This window comes from Palaemon carinicauda, chromosome 1 (genome assembly GCF_036898095.1).
Source record: "Palaemon carinicauda isolate YSFRI2023 chromosome 1, ASM3689809v2, whole genome shotgun sequence".
Lineage (NCBI taxonomy): Eukaryota > Metazoa > Arthropoda > Malacostraca > Decapoda > Palaemonidae > Palaemon > Palaemon carinicauda.
The window spans coordinates 333022874-333043799 of NC_090725.1; the positions used below are offsets into that span (position 1 = coordinate 333022874).

Consider the following 20926-nt stretch of genomic DNA (forward strand, 5'->3'; position numbering starts at 1 on the left):
AAGTTAAAGATGTCAAAGAGTGTTCACTCTGAAGTATTAAGTTAAAGATGTCGATGAGTGTTCACTCTGAAGTATCAAGTTAAAGATGTTAATGAGTGTTCACTCTGAAGTATTAAGTAAAAGATGTCAATGAGTGTTCACTCTGAAGTATCAAGTTAAATATGTCAATGAATGTTCCCTCTGAAGTATCAAGTTAAAGATGTCAATGAGTGTTCACTCTTTAATATTCACTTACAAGTACTAAGTAAAAGATGTCAATGAAAGTTCACTCTGAGTTTTCACTCTGAAGTATTATGTTAAAGATGTCAATGAGTGTTCACTCTGAAGTATCAAGTTAAAGATGTCAATGAGTGTTCACTCTGAAGTATCAAGTTAAAGATGTCAATGAGTGTTCCCTCTGAAGTATCAAGTTAAATATGTCAATGACTGTTCACTCTGAAGTATTAAGTAAAAGATGTCAATGAGTGTTCAATCTCAAGTTAAAGATGTTAATGAGTTTTCACTCTGAAGTATTCACTCTAAAGTATTAAGTTAAAGATGTCAATGAGTGTTCACTCTGAAGTATTAAGTTGAAGATGTCAATGAGTGTTCACTCTGAAGTATTAAGTTAAATATGTCAGTGAGAGTTCACTCTGAAGTATCAAGTTAAAGATGTCAATGAGTGTTCACTCTGAATTATTCACTCTGAAGTATTAAGTTAAAGAAGTCAATGAGTGTTCCCTCTGAAGTATCAAGTTAAAGATGTCAATGAGTGTTCATTCTGAAGTATCAAGTTACAGATGTCAATGAGTATTCACTTAGAAGTATTAAGTAAAAGATGTCAATGAGTGTTCACTCTGAAGTATTAAGTTAAAGAAGTCAATGAATGTTCACTCTGAAGTATCAAGTTGAAGATGTCAGTGAGTGTTCACTCTGAAGTATTCACTTAGAAGTATTAACTAAAAGATGTCAATGAGTGTTCACTCTGAAGTATCAAGTTATTGATGTTAATGAGTGTTCATTCTTTAGTATCAAGTTAAAGATGTCACGTTAAAGATGTCAATGAGTGTTCACTCTGAAGTATTCACTTAGAAGTATTAAGTAAAAGATGTCAATGAGTATTCACTCAGAAGTATTAAGTAAAAGATGTCAATGAGTGTTCACTCTGAAGTATTCACTTAGAAGTATTAAGTAAAAGATGTCAATGAGTATTCACTCAGAAGTATTAAGTAAAAGATGTCAATGAGTGTTCACTCTGAAGTATTCACTTAGAAGTATTAAGTAAAAGATGTCAATGAGTATTCACTCAGAAGTATTAAGTAAAAGATGTCAATGAGTATTCACTCAGAAGTATTAAGTAAAAGATGTTAATGAGTGTTCACTCTGAAGTATCAAGTCAAAGATGTCAATGAGTGTTCACTCTGAAGTATCAAGTTAATGATGTCAATGCGTGTTCCCTCTGAAGTATTAAGTTAAAGAAGTCAATGAGTGTTCACTCTGAAGTATTAAGTCAAAGATGTCAATGAGTGTTCATTCTGAAGTATCAAGTTAATGATGTCAATAAGTGTTCCCTCTGAAGTATCAAGTAAAAGATGTCAATGAGAGTTCACTTTGAAGTACCAAGTTAAAAGATGTCAATGAGTGTTCACTCTGAAGTATTCACTTAGAAGTATTAAGTAAAAGATGTCAATGAGTGTTCACTCTGAAGTATCAAGTTGAAGATGTCAATGAGTGTTCACTCTGAAGTATCAAGTTAAAGATTTTCAATGAGTGTTCACTCTGAAGTATCACGTTAAAGAAGTCAATGAGTGTTCCCTCTGAAGTATTAAGTTAAAGAAGTCAATGAGTGTTCACTCTCAAGTTAAAGATGTCAATGAGTTTTCACTCTGAAGTATTAAGTTAAAGAAGTCAATGAGTGTTCATTCTGAAGTATCAAGTTAAAGATGTCAATGAGTTTTCACTCTGAAGTATTAAGTAAAAGATGTCAATGAGTGTTCACTCTGAAGTATCAAGTTAATGATATCAATGAGTGTTCACTCTGAAGTATCAAGTTAAAGATGTCAATGAGTGTTCACTCTGAAGTATTAAGTTAAAAATTTCAATGAGTGTTCACTCTGAAGTATCAAGTTAAAGAAAAAAAAATAGAATTATCAAGTTAAAGAAAAACAATTTTAAGATTGATTGATTGATTTGAGTTTTTCTGGCATCCTGACATCTAAGGTCATTGACGCCGATATTGTTTATTGTAAATAAATAAAAGAATATTCAATTAAAACCATAAAACCAAAGATGTCATTTTAAAAGTTAAATATCTTTAAGAATACCTGCTTCTGAAATGAAGCTAAAAATACCACTAGTATGGTAAGACACATCATGTCCAAGAATCTTGGCAAGGATGAACCTGCCATCCTCACCTCGAGCCTCAAACAGATATCTATTTCTCTCACTCCTATATGTGGGGCATTCGGTTAACAAATGCCTCACTGTCAATGGTACCAAACAGTTTTGTATGAGAACGGTGTTAGAAATGAGTTAGCAGCTAGAGTGGATATGAATGCGGTAAGGTGGTTTGGCTATGTTGAGAGAATGGAAAATGGCTGTCTGCTGAAAGTGATGAATGCAGTAGTTGATGGGAGAATTACAAGAGGAAGGCCAAGGTTCGTGTGGATGGATGGAGTGCAGGAAGCTCTAGGTGATAGGAGGATCGATGCGAGAGTGGCAAAAGAGCGTACTAGAAATAGGAATGACTGGCGAGCGATTAGTGACCGCTGAGGTAGCAGCAGTAAGGGATTCAGCATATGAAACTTCATTTGTGGTGGATTTCGGGGAAGGGTGGGCTATGGCACGCTAGTAGTATCAACCGAACTCGGGTGGATCCCTCGTTAGACTGGGAGGAGCGAAGAAAAGAAAAGTCCCATTTTATTCTCTTTTTCATGTCGGGTACCCCTCAAAATTGGGGGAAGTGTCTTGGTAGATAGATAGACGTATAAATGACTACAAACGTTTAGAATGAAACGAACTTTTATAACAGAAATATTGCCTAAATGAATATGTGATTTCATAAACTCATAATGCTACTCTACATTATAAATCTAGATTACTTAAGCCATCAAAATTGTCAATTTGATAAATATCTAACTTTACCTTAAGCAAAATGTAAGAGGAACTTGTATCTTATCCAGACTCTGAGGAATCTAAAAAAAGATGTCATAAAAGAAATATTCATATCCAGGAAAAAATGCTTCTGAATTCCCTATAATCATATCATTATAGAAATCAAAGAAAGTAGTACTAAAAGGAGAATACCAAAGCTTACTAAAAGTGAAAAGAGGCCGTGATCAAATACTTCTCTAAGAATAATTGTTACCTCGTACATGATAATGTTCAAAGGAAAATATGTATACTGTACTGTATTAAGTGTGTTACTTTGGTGCAGAACTCTGCTAACAAAACTCCAATTCTTGTTTGTCCATATGCTTCCATTTCCCGTCAGACTACCAATCATCCAAGGGGGCTCTTTCACCTACTTGGTTCCCACAATAGTTCTCCTGACAACAATACACGAGCCTTGCTCTGCCCTGCCTATGGCCAACATGACAGAAGTCGAAAGGGAGGAGGTATGGCAAGTTCGCATACGGGATGTACAAGGATCCATAGCTATAGCCTCTCTTTTCCAAATAGTGATAGGAGTCTCAGGTAAGTAATAATTGATATAAGCTGTTTACGAATGCAGAGGACAGGCAGGGAAACATGATGCTCAGATGTAAAAGAACCATGGAAAATTGAATGGAAAATACAAGCTTTGAAGTCCTAACTAGTGTTGTGCCATTTCTTCAGAGGACTGATTTATTAAGAGAGGTCTGTTTCCATTTTAGATGATACAGCAAGAGTACAAACATATTGTACATACAGATATTAGCATAACAATGCTCCTTTCACAAAAATGTTTAACGTTCATAGAGCATTTAAGAGTAACAGCACTATAAAAGCAGGCCTAATAAAGAATTCTCTTGACAGTACCAAGGGATATGTATTTCATATCCTATGTAATCATCATCACCTCCTATGCCTATTGACTCAAAGGGCCTCAGTTAGATTTCACCAGTCGCCTCTAAGGGAAAAACTCTTCTTCTATTGAAGTGCTTTTTTCCATTTGTATGGGATAAGCACGGTTTCCTTCTTCTTGAAAGACTTTGCTCTGGCTTTGGGGTAAACCGTAGTCCCAATCGGCTGCCCTGCCTGACATCGCTTAGACCCCGGTAACGTATGTTCATGTGTTGTACCAGTCACCAGCGTCCTTCCTATACAATGCATAAGCTCGATGCATTTATATGCAAAGAGATCTGCAAGCTTTATAAATCAGTCCTATACTGAAGTAACAAGAAACTAGTCAGGACTTAAGCTTGTATTTTCCATTTCATTTTCCTCGTGGTTTTTTGCACATATATACTGTGTGTATGTATATATATATATATATATATATATATATATATATATATATATATATATATATATACTGTGTATATATATATATATATATATATATATATATATATATATACATATATATTTCTCCAAAAATACTTGAAAAAAGATACTACCATAAAATCATGAATGACATCCTAGGTAGTAAAATTTTAACAATTTGAATAGTACATTTTTACTTATTTTACTTAGCAAAACACTAAATGGTATCAATGTTGCTGAAAGCATAGAAGCCTTATTATGATAAATCTTGCCATATTGTAAATCTATGTTTCATAAATATAGCAGTTTTGCTAATTAAATGAAGCACTTTGTCCTGATTTTTTAGTTAATCCTCTAAAACTGTTACTAGGCATGAGAAGCACTTGTTGCCCAAAGAAACTCCTCTTTTCAGTAACTATCAATACTATTGCTTTGCAAGTTCGTCAAGCCACTTATATTTTCTACTGTACAACATTTATTATTTTTGCCTATGGTAACCTGCTTCTTCTGGCAAGTGGTTTTATTTCCTCTCATTTATAATCCTTTTCCTTTCAGGAATCACATCCCTGTTACAGTCCTGGATTTCTCCTTTAACAGTGGTTCCTACCATGACTCTGGTGGGTCTCTCTCTCTTTGATTTGACAGCGCAGCAAGCGGCAAGACACTGGGGTATATCTTCCTTGTGAGTAACCATTGTCTATTCTTTGTGCTGTATACTTAAGCCCCTTCCATACGAAGGGTAAATGTAGGATGGGCACCCTGATTTGCCCACAATTCTCTAGCTTTGAAACAGTGTTATCAGATCAAACAGCCTAAGGCAGGCAGTAGGCACAGGCAGGCGAAAGAATGACTTGGGCCAGATGCCAGGGAGAGAGTAAAGTGCAGTGTTGTGCCAAGCAGCGTCGTTCCTAGTCACTTGTCCATCCAGTGCGTCAACAACAGGCAAGAGCACTTCCATGGTTTGCCCATGGTTTCCTCGTTTATGACGTCATCTACACTCACGATCGGCACCCATACCACAAAATTGGTAACAGTGTCTGCCCGCCATGTATTTGACACTCGTGTGGAAGGGGCTTTACGGCTACCTGGCCACGTAAAAATTCCACTTGAAAAATATGGCCTCATGTATATCCCATGCCTTTTTATACCAATAACCTTTTGCCTAAAATGTACAAAAGAATGCATAGAGTAATTTTAATATTCTGAATCATAAAGGATAATTTTACCAATTGGGCACAAATCCTGGAGTGAGCACATGGGGGTAAGACTGGCTAGTTATTTGAGTATTTTTTGCAATTAAAGATTAGCTTCAGGTCCCATCCAACTACATTATCTATTTGTCTGCTCCAAGCCTCTATTAAACCCAAAAGGTTCTTAAATTTCACAGTAGAGAGAACAGAATAACTAACTAAACCTATACTACCTGAATACCGATCAATCTTTCTTTCTCAAGTTCAGCTCTCTGTCATTTACAAAGACTTGAGTTTGATCACAATGTGGAGAAATATTAATTTCTGCTGAACACAACATAGTATTGATTTACATCATATATTGACTCATTAGGGGTAATTTGAACTGAATGCTGTCAGCTGGGTCAGCTAGTGTGTAAGATATCTGCATAAAACTTTCTATGCAAAACAATTGTCGCACCAGATAAATCCTAAACAGCATGTTACAGTAGCGACGATTGCTTTAACGAAAGACGATTCCTCATAAAAGGGGTCACATAAAGGTGACAATTGCATATGTACATTCAACAGCTTCTGTCAATAAGATTGATAATGGCATAAAAACAGACAATATACTAACGGAGGGATAATAGAATAGAAATTGGCATGTTACATTCAATGGCTTTTTGACGTTTAGTCATATGGCTTTAGCACCGTAAAAAAAAAAAAAAAATTGGTAGGGCACATTACTTTATCTGTGTGAATTGTTTGTTGCATGTGCATTGCAAATAGTTTTAGTGCCTCTAGTGGCAAGATTAATAGCTACCTTGTCTTTCATTTGAAGACACTAGGGTACAAATTTATTTCTATAAAACAAGAGATTGTGTGTCGCCATGATCAGCAAAGCTGTACTAGACATTGCCGCCCATATCAGACTGGTTTGCTGTGAGTGGTCAAATTAAAAGTCTCTCACCACCAACAATCCACACTGGCCTGTGTGATGATGAAAACTGGTCAAATCCCAGACATGAATATGGACATGTGATTATTGCATATCATATGATCATATGTGCTGGTATGCTATTTCCACTTTACATACTTTTTAACTGACAGTTTGGGTTAGTTAGGGTTCGAACAATTCACGTCAGTAAAACATATCTAATGAGAGAGGGTGGTGCGTTTTTAATGTCTTCCAGTATTAGAGAAATACATGAAAAGGTATTGCAAGACCATGATTTTCAGATAACCTAACCTAGAGCAGCTGAGGTTATCCTACGTTCTTTGTCTATATCTGAATATTGTCTTTATCCTCAACCCCCTTAGATATTTCTTACATAGCTTAGTCTGGGTACAAGAGGGGTAGATGTAGCCTTCATGTGAACTGCATCCATATCTATAACAACTTATCCTTTTTTCTGAAACTATTTACAATTTTCAATCAGTACATAGCGATAATTATTTTAACTGATTGATGTTACTAAGATCAGATAAAATATAACTTTTCCCTTAACATTTTTCCGCAGGACTGTAGCGTTAATAGTGGTGTTCACCCAGTACTTGAGAAATGTGAAGCTGCCATTCCCCATATACAGCTACAGAAAAGGTTTCGCCGTTTCGAGGTTTAGGATCTTCGCGTGTTTTCCCGTAGGTGCTGAAACTTCACTTAGTATTGATTTAGTTCTAGACTATTTGCCTTCTTTTTCATTTCTTGTTGATGACATGTTTTACTACTGACCCAGTTTAGGAATTTTCTTGGAAATTGGGTCATTCAAGTTTAATTCATGTGGAGCCAACAAGAAGATATTGAATTATACATATATGCATATTTCGCCAGCAAGAAGAGAGATTGAATGATATCTACAGTATATACTTATTTCTCAGATATCTATACATATTTCTCTGAGGTGAAATAGATATCTGAAACATACAGTATATGAAATGCCTCTACAAGGTAAATACTTCATGTAACTTACATATGAACGGGATTAGATTTCACGTATACAATTTTTTATTATTATTTCTATTATTTGCCATCATTGTTATTTCTAGCCATGCCACAACCAAAATAGAAAAGCAGATTGCTACAAGCTCAAGGGCTCCAGCAGCAAAAGCAGCCCACTGTGTAAAGGAACTATATAAGTCGTATACAAACCATATCAACCTGTCCAACATAAAGACATTTGCTACAAGTTTGAGCTTCTGAATTTTAACCATTTTAACAATCAAACTAGGAAGTTCATGGTACAATCTGGTCACAGCTGATATAAAGTTTCTAGAATACTGTGCGGTACTCAGCCTTTAGGTAGAAAAGGCAAGATAATTAGCATGATACAGTGCAGGGAGATCTAAATACAAAGGAGGGTCAGACTCATGAAGAAAAATATCTTATGAAACAGGCACACAAAACCAACAGAACGACAGTCCCAGATTTATATCCATAACAGGTATAAGGAATTCAACAGACAACACGTTTTTCTCAAATACATTTATAGGAGAATCAGACCTGAAGACCAGACAATTGACCAACATTCAAAACATTGTAAAATGTGAGACTTGGCAAATCTTAAGACTTTTTTGTGTAATTGCAGAAGAAACGGGCCACATGAATTCCTCGAAAGCAAATTTACAATCAAGAATCACATCTAGAACTTTAGACGATTGTTTATAGCTAAAGATAAATTATCAATGAAAAGATCTGGTGGTTAGAGGAGCTACTGTTCTTGACCTACTAACGGAACTAACACGTTTGAACAGGACTCAAACCCCAGTCTAGCAATCACCAGGCAGTTTTCGTAGTTTCTTTCGATTCTCTGGCGTAAGCCTTTGGTTTACACATACAAACACAGAAATACTCGCAGGTAGGCACTACTATAGACACCATCTGTATTTACGGTCAAGTCATCAGAACTGCTTTGCCTTCAGGGTCATCTAGAGGACCATAGCTACATGGCAGTGCTCCTCAGCCATCTCTGGAATATAATAATCCTGCCGACAAGCAAATGATTTCTGATGAAACTAGTCTGTGACTGGCTGGTGACCAGTCTTCAAATAATTGCCAACAAGCTGGTGAATATTCAGGGACATGGTCAGCAACTATTTGTGACTTATCATTAGGTAAGATTACTCAATTAGACGGTCAGCTATTAAGTTTGCAATATGTCATAGGAAAGATTAGTTAATTAGATGGTTAGCTATTGAATTTGCAATATGTCACAGATTGGTTGCAGACCGGTCATCAAGAGTTGGCAACTGTGTTGATGCGATTCAACTATGTCTTGGTAACTAAGCCTAATTCATAGTCGTATTTCTAAGATGATGCCAATTCCTGACCAGTTGGTGACCAATCTGCAATTTATCAACAGCAGCTAAAAAAAAAAAAAAATATTCAGCAACCTGTCCCTAACTTGAGGATAGCCACCAGTTGAGACATAGCTTTTTTAGAGCTCCAAATATTACTTATATAAGCAGAGACCCACCAAGACTGGCAACTGACAATACACATAACAGCAGATTATCTCGACGGTCAAGAGACAAGGGGAAACATTTAAAAAAAAAAAACCACAATATTTCAGCCTTTATTGGCAACGGGGCTGTGTAGAAAGTGAAATGTAAATCTCTCGCTCAACAGCTTATGAGGCTACCCTTTTGAAAAATTAACAGTATGAATTATGCATGGCAATAACTTGGTTAGGACAATGGTCTTCTGTTTGGTGAAATTAAACAACACTGGGTATAGCCATTATTTGGATGGAAGACCACCAAGATATACCAGACTCCCGGCACATTAGTCCATTGAGCATCCATGGGGCACCTACCCTGTCACCAATCCCTTTAGGAAAAAAAGGTCTATGGTTAGGAAAAATAATTTTCAAACAAATGTGGGCAATTAACCTGATCATTCATAAACAATTGACTGACTGGTGGTTTTTGGGAACTGATTGTTTTTCTTTCTGCATTTCTCAGATGTTGCTTGCGGTTTTCATTTCATGGATGGTTTGCTGGATTTTAACAGTCACCGATCTCCTACCCGAGGGTTCTCCAGCACGCACAGATGTAAAAGGGTCCTTTCTGAATAATTCCCCTTGGTTCAGAGTCCCTTATCCAGGTGAAATTATTATCAAAGTCTGTCTTCATATATTTAGATAGGACTAAAATGCCATGGGTAAATCATGGTATTCAGCAACTTTGGGTAGTAAATATCTTAAATTCGTCACGGGTTCTAGGTATCCATAAAACAATATTTTTTTCAGTAACCTCTCATCTAAAAGTGACACAGTTTTTGTAAGCTTAACCCAATGCCTCTTTGGTTATCTGTATTTACTGGTTTTCGGTTTGGGAACTTCAATTTGTGTGTTATTGTTTTGTTTCTAGGTGAAACTGCTAAATACAGATTGAATACCTATAAGTTTATTTCAGTTTGAGAAATTATTGATCCTTACAATGAAATATTATTCACTTTTGGATGCAATGGCCTATCAAGGAAAGCCTCCAACTTTTGTTGGACTATGAAAGTTGCCTGAAACCCAAATTTTTAAAAGAAAATCTAGTAAATAAGTAATGGTATTTTAATGACAACCTACACAACCATTGCCTATATCATTGTACCTCAAAATGGTATCTAGAATGATCTAAATTGCCATCATTTCCATATTCTGACAGGGAACATATTATCTAACCATTGCCAACATTTTCAAATATTGGCACTTTGCCTTTCCTTGATATTTCTCCTTCGGTTAGGTCAGTGGGGATTACCAACAGCATCTGTCGCTGGAGTTGTGAGCATATTAAGCGGAACGATTGCCTCTATCATCGAGAACTTCAGTAATTACTACGCATGTTCAAGAGTTGCAGGTGAGTTAATTCGCTTATATGTTGGGGATGGGGGAGTTGATCGGAAGAACTTGGCAGAATTAAGGTTTTGCACGTCATACATTTCAATATGTAACAGTTTTTTTGATAGGGGTTGTTTTACCATTTTGTATACACAGTATTTTGCATGGAATATATTTTAAACACTTGTATTTAACGTTATGTCCAAAAAAATCTATGAACTTTATATGCAATTATGTGAGGTATTAGTTTCATAAAATGTGAGAAAGTGCCTTCAAGGTAATTTCTCTATGGAATGTTCATTATACTGAAAAACACTGGTCACTGATTCCTTCCATGACAGGGGTATCTAATCCACCCACCAATGCCATCAACCGTGGCATTGGAATAGAGGGTATCGGGTGCTTATTAGCAGGACTCGTTGGCACAGGGAGCGGTACCACATGCAGCACTCAAAACGTAAGCGTCATTGAAATAACAAAGGTAATTCTTTCTCCATGAATTAACACCATCATACAGTAGAATTGAGCAATATGTTATCTCCACTCATAATGATATATAAGATAAAGTTATTAAATTAACTAAAGATATGTCTTTCTACCGGTGCCCCAGGTTGGAAGTCGAAGAGTTGTACAATACAGTGCCTTCCTACTTATTCTGACGGGTCTATTGGGGAAAACTGGAGGCCTATTCGTAGCCATACCAGACCCTGTCTTGGCAGGGATCTTAATCATCACATTTGCAATGATAACAGCCGCTGGAATGACACCTCTCCGGTGCATTGATTTGAACTCTTCCAGAAACCTTTTTGTCCTGGGATTCTCACTCTTCCTCGGCATTGCTTTACCAAAGGTTAGTAGTACTTTATATATCACAAATGTAATTTTATGTCTTAAAAAATGGAAATTTTTTATTTTGTATGAATGCATGCATTATTGCAGGCATGCACTTTCTAAAATAAACTTTCAAATTAAAGTCTATTTACAAATACATACAGCTACTTTTCTAATAACTCCCCCTAATCCTAACAGTGGCTACAGAATAATCCAGGAACCATTCGTACTGGGGTGGTCACGGTGGACCAAGTACTCACCGTCATTCTGCAAAACCCGATGTTTGTCGGTGGGTTTCTGGGATTCTTCTTAGATACCACAGTACCAGGTTAGTTTTGAATATATCAATCATATTTAGAGTAGCATTATCAACTGACAGAGTTGTAATGAATGTTGTGTCCAAAAAGTATTCACTTGGAACAAATAGCCCAACTAAGTTAGAATTAAAACACTGGCTAGTACAGTGGTAACTGAAGTTCTGGTATATATTCTGATGAAACTGGAACTGAAACCACTTTATATTCTTTTAGTTGAACTAACATTGGAAGCTTAAGTTTGTCAAACTTTCCACAAAAGAATAAAATATCAAAGATCCAAGTGTGACCGAACGGTTCGTTATGCCCAATACTCAATTGAAAAACATTGATGTTCACAAACAAGGTGTCATTCTCGTTGATGACAGGTATCCCTTATGATGGGGATGAAGGTTGTTTGCTATCGTTCAAAAATGTAAGCACGAACTTACTAAGTATAGAGGCTTAAGGGAATAACCTCAAAGGGTTATGTCGCATGAGACCATTGTTGACAGGGTGAGGTGGAGATCACAAGGGATTGGAGGCAGACACCATGGGAGAGGTCAGAAGAGCTCTCTATTCCGTAGGGAGTAGAAGTCAGAGATAATAACCACAAAGGATTATGTCTCACGAAACTCGTGCCCGGGGGGGCAAAATGATGGAAAGCGGCAAGTGCAAGCAGTCAGCAGGCATTCCCATTTAAGGCAAAATAACCTGGGGATTGTATGACAGCAGGTTTCCACCTCCCTGACGAGACATGGCGATCGTAAAGTTGAGAGCACATACACAGTCGAAGAAGCCTGTGCCAGAACCTCACTTGGGGGTGTTGGCATTATTGGACAGACCTCGTCAGGGAGAGGAGCTTATCCTCACACCTTCCTTACAGTTAGTGTTTGGATGGGCTCTCTCTCATGAAAAGGGAAGAGGTGTTGCCAGTGCTAATCGTTTGAGCAGACCCTTGTTTGTGAGAAGAACTTGCCCGCGAGGGTTTGTTCATTCACGCATGAGACGAATAATCGTCTGAGAGAGGAACTCGCCTATAAGGGTTTGTTCGTTCATGGTATGAGGCAAACACTCGTCAGCGCACCCAGGGGAGGTTGCCGAGTGATCTAATATGCTTATGCATTAAGAGGCAGGAGTAAGACTAAAAAACAGTTTTCTGTGTGTTAACGCACCGCACAGCAGGAAAACCAAGCTTTCCCATATAAGGGTAGGAATACCAGATGAGGAGGTCCCAAAAGGCCTAGCATCACAATACTCAAAGAGCTTTGTTGTATCCTATCGACATGATGGCAAGAGTCGGCAACCAGATGCAAGCAGTCGGCAAGCCTCACCATCTGCAACAATGACCCCGAAGAGTTATAGCTCACAAGACTCCTTATGACCCAGGGGGAACGATGGGATATGAGACTGGAAGCAGTTAGCAATCATCGTCATTTGTAACAATAACCCTGAAGGACTATTGTTCACGAGACTCACTGTGATCATGGGGACATGATGGGAGAGGCAGGGCAAGCGGTCGGCCGGCATCACCCTCTGATGCAATAACCCCGAAGGGTTATGGCTCACAAGCCTTGTTGTCTGGGTACTCCAAAGATCTGGAGCAAGGCTGGACGAATCAAGCACTTATTCCGAACCCCCTACGGGAAAGAGAAGCTCAGTGCTTCAAACACTAGGCTATGGGCTTTCTCCGCTCAGTCTGAGGGCGGTTCACATAATCAGCGAGCTTAAAAGACTAACCAAAGTAAGCTTTTAGCTTACCCTCATACTCCAACACTAGGAGGAATGCAAGATAAAACCCGAGTGGTAACTCTGAGCACCAGTTGAAACTCCTCACATTCAAGTAGCTTCTCGTTTATCATAGGCCGGAGCTGTAGGAATGAAGGAAGCAGATGCAGAGAGAGCTCCAACTAAGGGCAAAAGAAATTCTGTTGGTAGATCAACTCGAGTCTTCGAAAGGATGACTGTATTGAATCCTTAGGGACACACATATGCACTCCTGCTTTGCCCTTAATTGTAGCACTCTCGAAAAACCATTCCTTAGTGGAGAGACCCGAAAGCTCCAAAGAAGACAAGGGTGTGGCAACGAGAGACTCCCCAGGCGGTGGACGCTGTTGCTTTGCTATGGGAAATAATGTTGTCCATACCTAAAGGTTGTCCAAGGTCAAGCGACTATTACTCTTACTCGACCATCCTCCAAAGAAAAACGAGCGAGCAGAATCAGAGTGGAGGGATCCAGCCAACAGTGAAAAAAGTTGGGACTTAGAGGAAAACCCCGAAGGAGAAGAATCCCTTTAGACTTCTTCCTCAAACCCTACCCACCGGGAGGATGGCTACTCATGACACTCGTTACACGGGGAATCCTGCCAGCAAGAGTGACCTCTGCAAGCAAGACAAAGAGAATGGGGATCGGTTTCATTGGGCGGTATGAAGCTGCAGCATTGGCGCCCTTCGTGGCTGGGACAGACCCACAAGACAAGATCCCCAAAACCCAAGAACTCCTTGAAAAGAAAAAAAAAAAAGTCAAAGCCAATTGCTAACATCTCCTCCGAGCCAAAAGGTAAAGTGACGATATTTCACAAGTGAGTGTGTGAGCGGAGTGGCCGATCTACCACCCGCTACCTAGTGGTGGGCGGTTATGCTGTACCTTGCTAAAAGTGTTATGGTTAGTTTCCAGCCCTGCCATAATTATTCCCTATAAAGAGTGGAAGGGTTTGTGTTGAGTGTCGGAGCAAATGTAGATATATACAGTATGTGTATTTACATACATACATACATACATACTGTATATATACACACACATACAGTATTTGATTACAGTACTGTATATATAAAGTCTGTCCCCTTTTCACTTTTTGTAAAGTTTTTCAGGCAAGCCGTGTTCCGAAATTTCACGACAAAACTCGAAATACGCCAAATTTTGCCAAATAAAATTCTAAAAAATTCATTATTTCAACCATTTTAACAATAAAATAATAAGCTTCTACCTTAATAAATCAAAAACTAATAAAATATGATAAAAACCAGATTAAAACACATTGTAGAAAATATAAATGAAGAAAGCGTGGTTGAACAAGAGCATCATGAAAAATAACCAGGACTGGAACAGCTGATGTTGCACCTACATTGTGTACATCATCTTTGTTGCTTACGCGAGATTGTACACCGCACTTCTGCAGATGTAACTTTGTACTCATAAGTTATGTGATACTTTCATTAACTTTTTCTACTTTAATCACATTCAATCCTACCCTAAGATGGTGTCTACGATAGGCTGTGCAATAAATATCATTGTTTTCATCGTCACCTACTGCACTACTAATTTAACATCGTCATCATATAAGTTTCATTAGAATACGTATCATAGGCTAGTATCCCATACAGAATTAGTTAAAATTATTTGGGTATAAGATTAGAAATATCTTTTTTAAATACAACAGTTTCAGAGAAATGTTCCGTGTCCCACTGCCTTAAATTACATAATGTTTTAGAACAATTCTCCATGTCTTGTAGCCTTAGAATATTCTACAGTACGCAGTACTGTACATACAATATATGGTACTGAACATATATAGCACAATGTACTCCAGTCCTATGCCTGCGAGTTATGCTAGGCTAGCCTAACCTAACATGACTATATACAGCAACGCACTTATACAATACATACAGTATAGCAAAAATTATGTATAATTAAAAGTATTCATAGAAGTGTAAGAAAGTGCTATAAGAATGTGGGAAAAGATCTGTAGCCGTTTGAGGAGGGTTTATAATGGCTTAAAATTCCCGTACATAAAGGCCAATAGCTCTTCCACACTTTTAGAGAAAAACAGCATTCCCCCTCTTTTAGCGTTAAATAGGTTTCTCCCGCCTTTAGCAAAAAATAGGTTTCTCTCACTTTTATTGAAAAATATGTTTCCGACGCTTTTAGCAAAAATAACTTGCCCCACTTTTGTCGAAAAATAGGTTTCCCCTGCTTTTAGCGAAAAATAGGTTTCCCCTGCTTTTAGCGAAACATAGGTTTCACCTACTTGAACAAAAAATAGGTTTCGCCTACTTTTAGCAAAAAATGGGTTAATCACACTTTTAAAAAAAAATGGGTTAACCCCATCCCCTTTTTATTAAAAATAGGTTTTCTCCACTTTTAGTGAAAAACAGGTTCCACCCGCTTTTAGAGGAAAACAGGTTTCCCCACTTTTAGCAAGAAATAGATTTCCCCGGGTTTTAGCAAAAATTAAGTTTCCCCCACTTTCAGTGAAAAATAGGTTTCCCCGCTTTTAGCAAAAAATAGGTTTCCCGCTTTTCACTAAATTTTGCTGCACAGTTTGTTCATATGTAGGCCTATATAACGGATTTTGAGCGAAGCGAAAAATCTATTTTTGGGTGAGATAGCCATGGTGTCCTGATGGAAGGTTCCTTTTTGGTAGCTTCCTTGGGTATATAACTACTAAGATATTCCCAGAGAATTTAACCACAGGTTATCACAGAATTCTAACTTCTGGAGCGAGTATCCTAAAGGTTTCCCTTTTAAGACATCGTATATCAACAGGGGACGCATGTATTAACGCGCCACATAGCTATCTACACCCCGAACAGAGTTAACACTTCGGTGTGTAAGGGCGGAGAATAGCTGGGAGCCGTTCCACAGCTAATCTCGTCCGTGGCTACTTTTGGTACTCGAGACGTAAACAAACGGGCGCCATTGCTAAATGACGTCACGTCCGTCCTCATCCTGAAGCCAGTTGCTTGCCGATCACCATGATACAGCAGAGCAGGGTGGGACCTAAAAACTGGACGAAGTAGCAGGGAGGGTCCATCAGGACGCCATGGCTATCTCACCCAAAAATAGATTTTTCGCTTCGCTCAAAATCCGTTTTTTGGGCTCAAGCCATGGCGTCCTGATGGAAGAATACCAGAGAATCAATGTATCGTGGTAGATTTTTCCTTTATTGGGTAAGTGCCAAGGGCTTTGAACAATGTAGCATAGTAATCTTAATAAAAGAACCGTAGGAAAGAATCTTCCTGCCCCCCTTGGCAGTGAAGTTCCCACGGGCCATGCCGAGATCAAAGTGGTTATCGAAGGGCTATTCACCTTGCTAGAAGAACCTGAAGAACTTGGAGACGAGACTGAATGGTTGGCATTCGTATCGGAACATTCTCGAAGGCAGACAAGTAGTGGTTGGACACTGTATGTAGAGAAGGATAGTTTCGTCTCTAGGGTATGAAGAGTAAGTATTCGTATTGGAATATTACATTGCAAAGGTGAATATATAATAAGGGTTAGGACCTTAGTATCTCCATGAACCATAGGGAAGGGGATAATAAAACTATGACAGGCATGTATTTCATAGTATAAGTAGGAGCGGATTGAGACGCACAAGTAATAAAATAGAAATTTTATTTCACAATTGCAGAAAATTAAATGAATTGCAGTAATAAGTAAAGTTAATTTACAGTAAATTATAATGTACATAGTAATAAAGACTTGCTCTTGAATCTGAAAGGGAATTTCAAATTTATTAGTAGGCACTCGTTCTCGAGGAACGTCAGTCTTTAATTAAAACACATCATGCTCTAGGCATGCGGCACTTGTGTGACGACTATGACATTTCACCTGGGATAAGAACAGTTATAAGAAAGCACTAAGTGTTTTCGACATCACTACGTATCGCTCGAGGGTCAACATAGGCACCCGAAGAGTTAGAGTCCCAAGTAACTCGCTGTTCTATGCAGAGTTAGGTGCAGGTTTCATAACACTACCTGCGGCTACCACAAAATGTTTGACTTCGTGCACTTGTTTCGCATAATGTTTGAAGAAAACACGCGAGGACTTCCAGCCTGTGAAGCTTTTAAGGCTTTCGAAGTCCATACTCTGAAAGAAATTCAGAGACGATGCAACTTTTCTAGGATCGTGACCGGCGGGTGTACTGTCAGGATCCGCTCTGCGAATGAAGTAGGTGATTTTCGCTCTTAGTTGTTTCAGTGACAGGTCGCTGCCCGATGTTTCTCCTTTGAAGAGCTGGCCTCCACCAAAGTTCGAAGTTCTGCGAAGATAGACCTTGAGGCTCTCTACTGGGCATAGAGAGGCATCTTCCTTCAGGGGGCATATTCTCCAGGGGCCCCATCTTTTGGTGGGTAATTCGTTTTTGGCGAGAAACGTCGGATCCGGGGAGAGGGTAATGTCTCCTGAATCAGTAAACAGGATGTGACCCTCTTCTCTTGACAATGCCACTATTTCGCTGACTCGGGCTCCTGGAGCAAGAGCAAAGAGAAATATAACTTTCTGAGTCAGATCCTTGAGAGGGCATGAATCATTATCCAAGTTGGAGGCGAAATGGAGCACCTTGTCCAATGACCAGGAGATCGGTTTCGGTGGGGGTGCTGGGCGTAGACGAGCGCATGCTTTCGGCAGTTTATTGAAGATGTCGCTGGACAGATCAATTTGGAAGGCATACAACAGTGGTCTAGTCAAGGCCGATTTGCAAGTAGGGATCGTATTGGCTGCTAATCCCTGTCCATGAAGGTGAATAAAGAAGGACATGCAGAAATCAATGGTGATTTCCTTAGGATTTTTTGCCTTGACGAATGAGACCCATTTTCTCCAAGATGATTCGTATTGCCGTCTTGTGGATTCGGTCTTGTATTCCTCGAGGAAGTCTAGACTTTTCTTCGAGATCCCAAACCTCTTCTTTGCGGCTAGGGAGAGAAAATCATGAGATGAAGGTCCTTGATTTTCGATGATGAAGCGAAGACAGTCGACTTCTGTACTTGTTGGGAGAGAACTGGGCCCAGGAGAGGGATCAGCGTGGGCTGCAGCTCCAGGACCAGGGGGTACCAGTTGCTCCGGGGCCACTTGGGAGCCACTAGGGCCGCTGTCCCTTTGAAGGTTCTCAGCTTGGAGAGGACTTTCAGCAGAAGGTTGGTGGGAGGGAACAGGTAGATCTTGGACCATCTGTTCCAGTCCAGTGACATGGCGTCCACTGCTTCTGCCTTGGGGTCCTCGTACGGGGCCACATACCGAGGAAGTTGATTGTTGTCGCTCGTTGCGAAGAGATCGATCTGAAGTTCTGGGACTTGGTGAGAGATGAAGGAGAATGATCTTGCGTCTAGAGATCATTCCGACTCTATCGGGCTTGTCCGAGATAGAGCGTCCGCCGTCACGTTGCGGAATCCTTGTAGGTGAACTGCAGACAGGTGCCATTTCTTCTTCTCTGCCAGACGGAAGATTGTCAGAAGCACCTGATTTATCTGGGGCGATCTTGAGCCTTGGCGATTGAGACATCGAACTACCACCGAGTTGTCTAGGGTTAGACGAATATGGATCGAGGGAGGCGGGGAGAGTTTCTTCAGAGCTGGAAGGACCGCCATGGCCTCCAAGATGTTGATGTGAAACGTCTTGAACAGGGGAGACCATGTGCCTTGAGCCTGTTTTTGGTGGGAGTGACCTCCCCAACCCTCCAGCGAAGCGTCCGTGTGGATGTTGAGTGATGGAGGTGGGTGTTGAAGAGGAATGGACCTTTTCAGGGCCTTTGCTTCCGACCACGGCTTGAGGAGAAGTCGAAGTCTGTTTGGGAGCCGTCTCTTGAGGTCTCTTCGAGCGATGGATGCAGAACGTCTCCAGACTCCCGCGGCATCCTTTAGCTGTGCACGAAGCACCGGGTTTGTCACTGGGGCGAACTGTAGAGAGCCTAGAACTCGTTCCTGCTGGCGTCTTGAGATCCGCGTGGATTTCAGTAGTCGCTTGACAGACCCTGCTATTTCCTTCCTTTTCTTCTGGGGGATGGAAAGGCGGTGTGACTGAAGGTTCCATTGGATTCCTAACCATTGGAACTTCTGAGCTGGAGAGAGGCGAGATTTCTTCACGTTTATCTTGAATCCCAGGTGTTCTAGGTACTGGGTGACTTTGCTGCAGGATTTTAAACAATCCTCGGGCGATGGAGCCCAGACTAGCCAATCGTCGAGGTAGGCCATCACCTGGACGTCTCGGAGGCGGAGCTGTTGTACTATGGCGTCCGCCAGCTTTGTGAAGATCCGAGGGGCCACATTGAGGCCGAAGGGCATGGCCCTGAAGGCGTAGCTTTTCCTTTGGAGTCGAAATCCTAGGTAGGAGGAAGCGTGATGGTTCATTGGAACGTGCCAGTAGGCATCCGCCAGGACTATGGAGACCGTGTAAGAACCTCGAGTCAGAAGGGTCCTTATCTGTTGAAGAGTCAGCATCTTGAACTTGTCGTTCGCTATGAACTTGTTGAGGGGGGATAAGTCCAGAATGACTCTGAGTTTGTCGGAGTCTTTCTTGGGGACGCAAAACAGTCTCCCTTGGAACCTGGTGGACTTTACCCTCCTTATCACCTTCTTGTTCAAGAGATCTAGGACATATTCTTCCAGAAGGGGGGTTGATTGTTGGAAGAATTGCTGGAAGGTTGGGGGTGGTTGAGTCCAACTCCAGCCTAGACCCTTCTTGACGATGCTGTGCGCCCAGGGATCGAAGGTCCAACGATCCTGGAATTGGCGGAGTCTTCCTCCCACCGGAAGCACTTCATTGCTTCTGGTGTCCCGAGGGTTTACTGCCTCGGACGCTAGCTCCCCTTCCTCCTCTGCCTCTGGAGGGACGGCGAGATGCATCTCTGCCTGCACCTCTGTTTGAGCCTCTACCTTTGGGACGAAAGGTAGTCGTCTGTTGCTCGAAAGCAGGGGTGAAAACCGGCGACTGTGACAAGACCGGTTGGGTGACCAGCTGAAAGGTCTGCTGTGGCTGAGCTGCCACTTGGGGAGTAGCGGGTCCCGGAAACTGCCGTCTCTGTTGACGTTGCTGGGGTTTCTGCTTGGAGGATTTCCTCTTAGGTTGAGGTCCGTCGTCCTGGGAGGATTTCCTCTTCTTCGACATGCCCCACTTGTGGAGAAGGTTCCTGTTCTCCGTGGCGGCCTTGTCGGTGATCTCTTTCACGAGGTCAGAGGGAAAGAGGTGCTTACCCCAGATGTTGGAGGAAATCAGCCTCCGGGGTTCGTGTTTCACAGTGGCACCTGAGAGCACGAATTCTCGACAGGCTCTCCGAGCCTTCATGAAGTGATACAAATCCTTCACCAGGGTTGCCATGTGGGATTTGGCGAGTACCATGTAGTGGTCTGGGACTCTGGTGTCACAAGCCATGATATCAAGTTGTACCTGGTGGGACATGGATGCTGCAAGCCTCTCCTTCGTATCTTGTTCCCGACGAAGGAGGTGGTCGTTGAGTTTCGGAAGATCTTCGTTAAACTGACGTCCGGCTACGTCAGGATCTAGCTTTCCCACCACGAATGTATGCTGGATATCCTTCCAGTGTCGAACGTCGGGGGGAGTTACTATGGAGAAGGGTCTGCA

At 40.5% G+C, this 20926-nt stretch overlaps 1 protein-coding gene across 1 annotated transcript in view; it reads left to right on the top strand.

The window, feature by feature from the left end:
* LOC137641100 (solute carrier family 23 member 1-like) overlaps positions 1–20926 on the top strand; it is a 54627-nt gene that overhangs the window by 3200 nt on the left and 30501 nt on the right. Inside the window, exons 4-11 of the mRNA XM_068373549.1 lie at positions 3473–3675; positions 5002–5128; positions 7139–7259; positions 9579–9720; positions 10353–10466; positions 10789–10928; positions 11058–11297; positions 11477–11606. Coding sequence (XP_068229650.1) covers positions 3473–3675; positions 5002–5128; positions 7139–7259; positions 9579–9720; positions 10353–10466; positions 10789–10928; positions 11058–11297; positions 11477–11606 — 1217 coding nt within the window. The remainder of the gene's footprint in view (positions 1–3472; positions 3676–5001; positions 5129–7138; positions 7260–9578; positions 9721–10352; positions 10467–10788; positions 10929–11057; positions 11298–11476; positions 11607–20926) is intronic.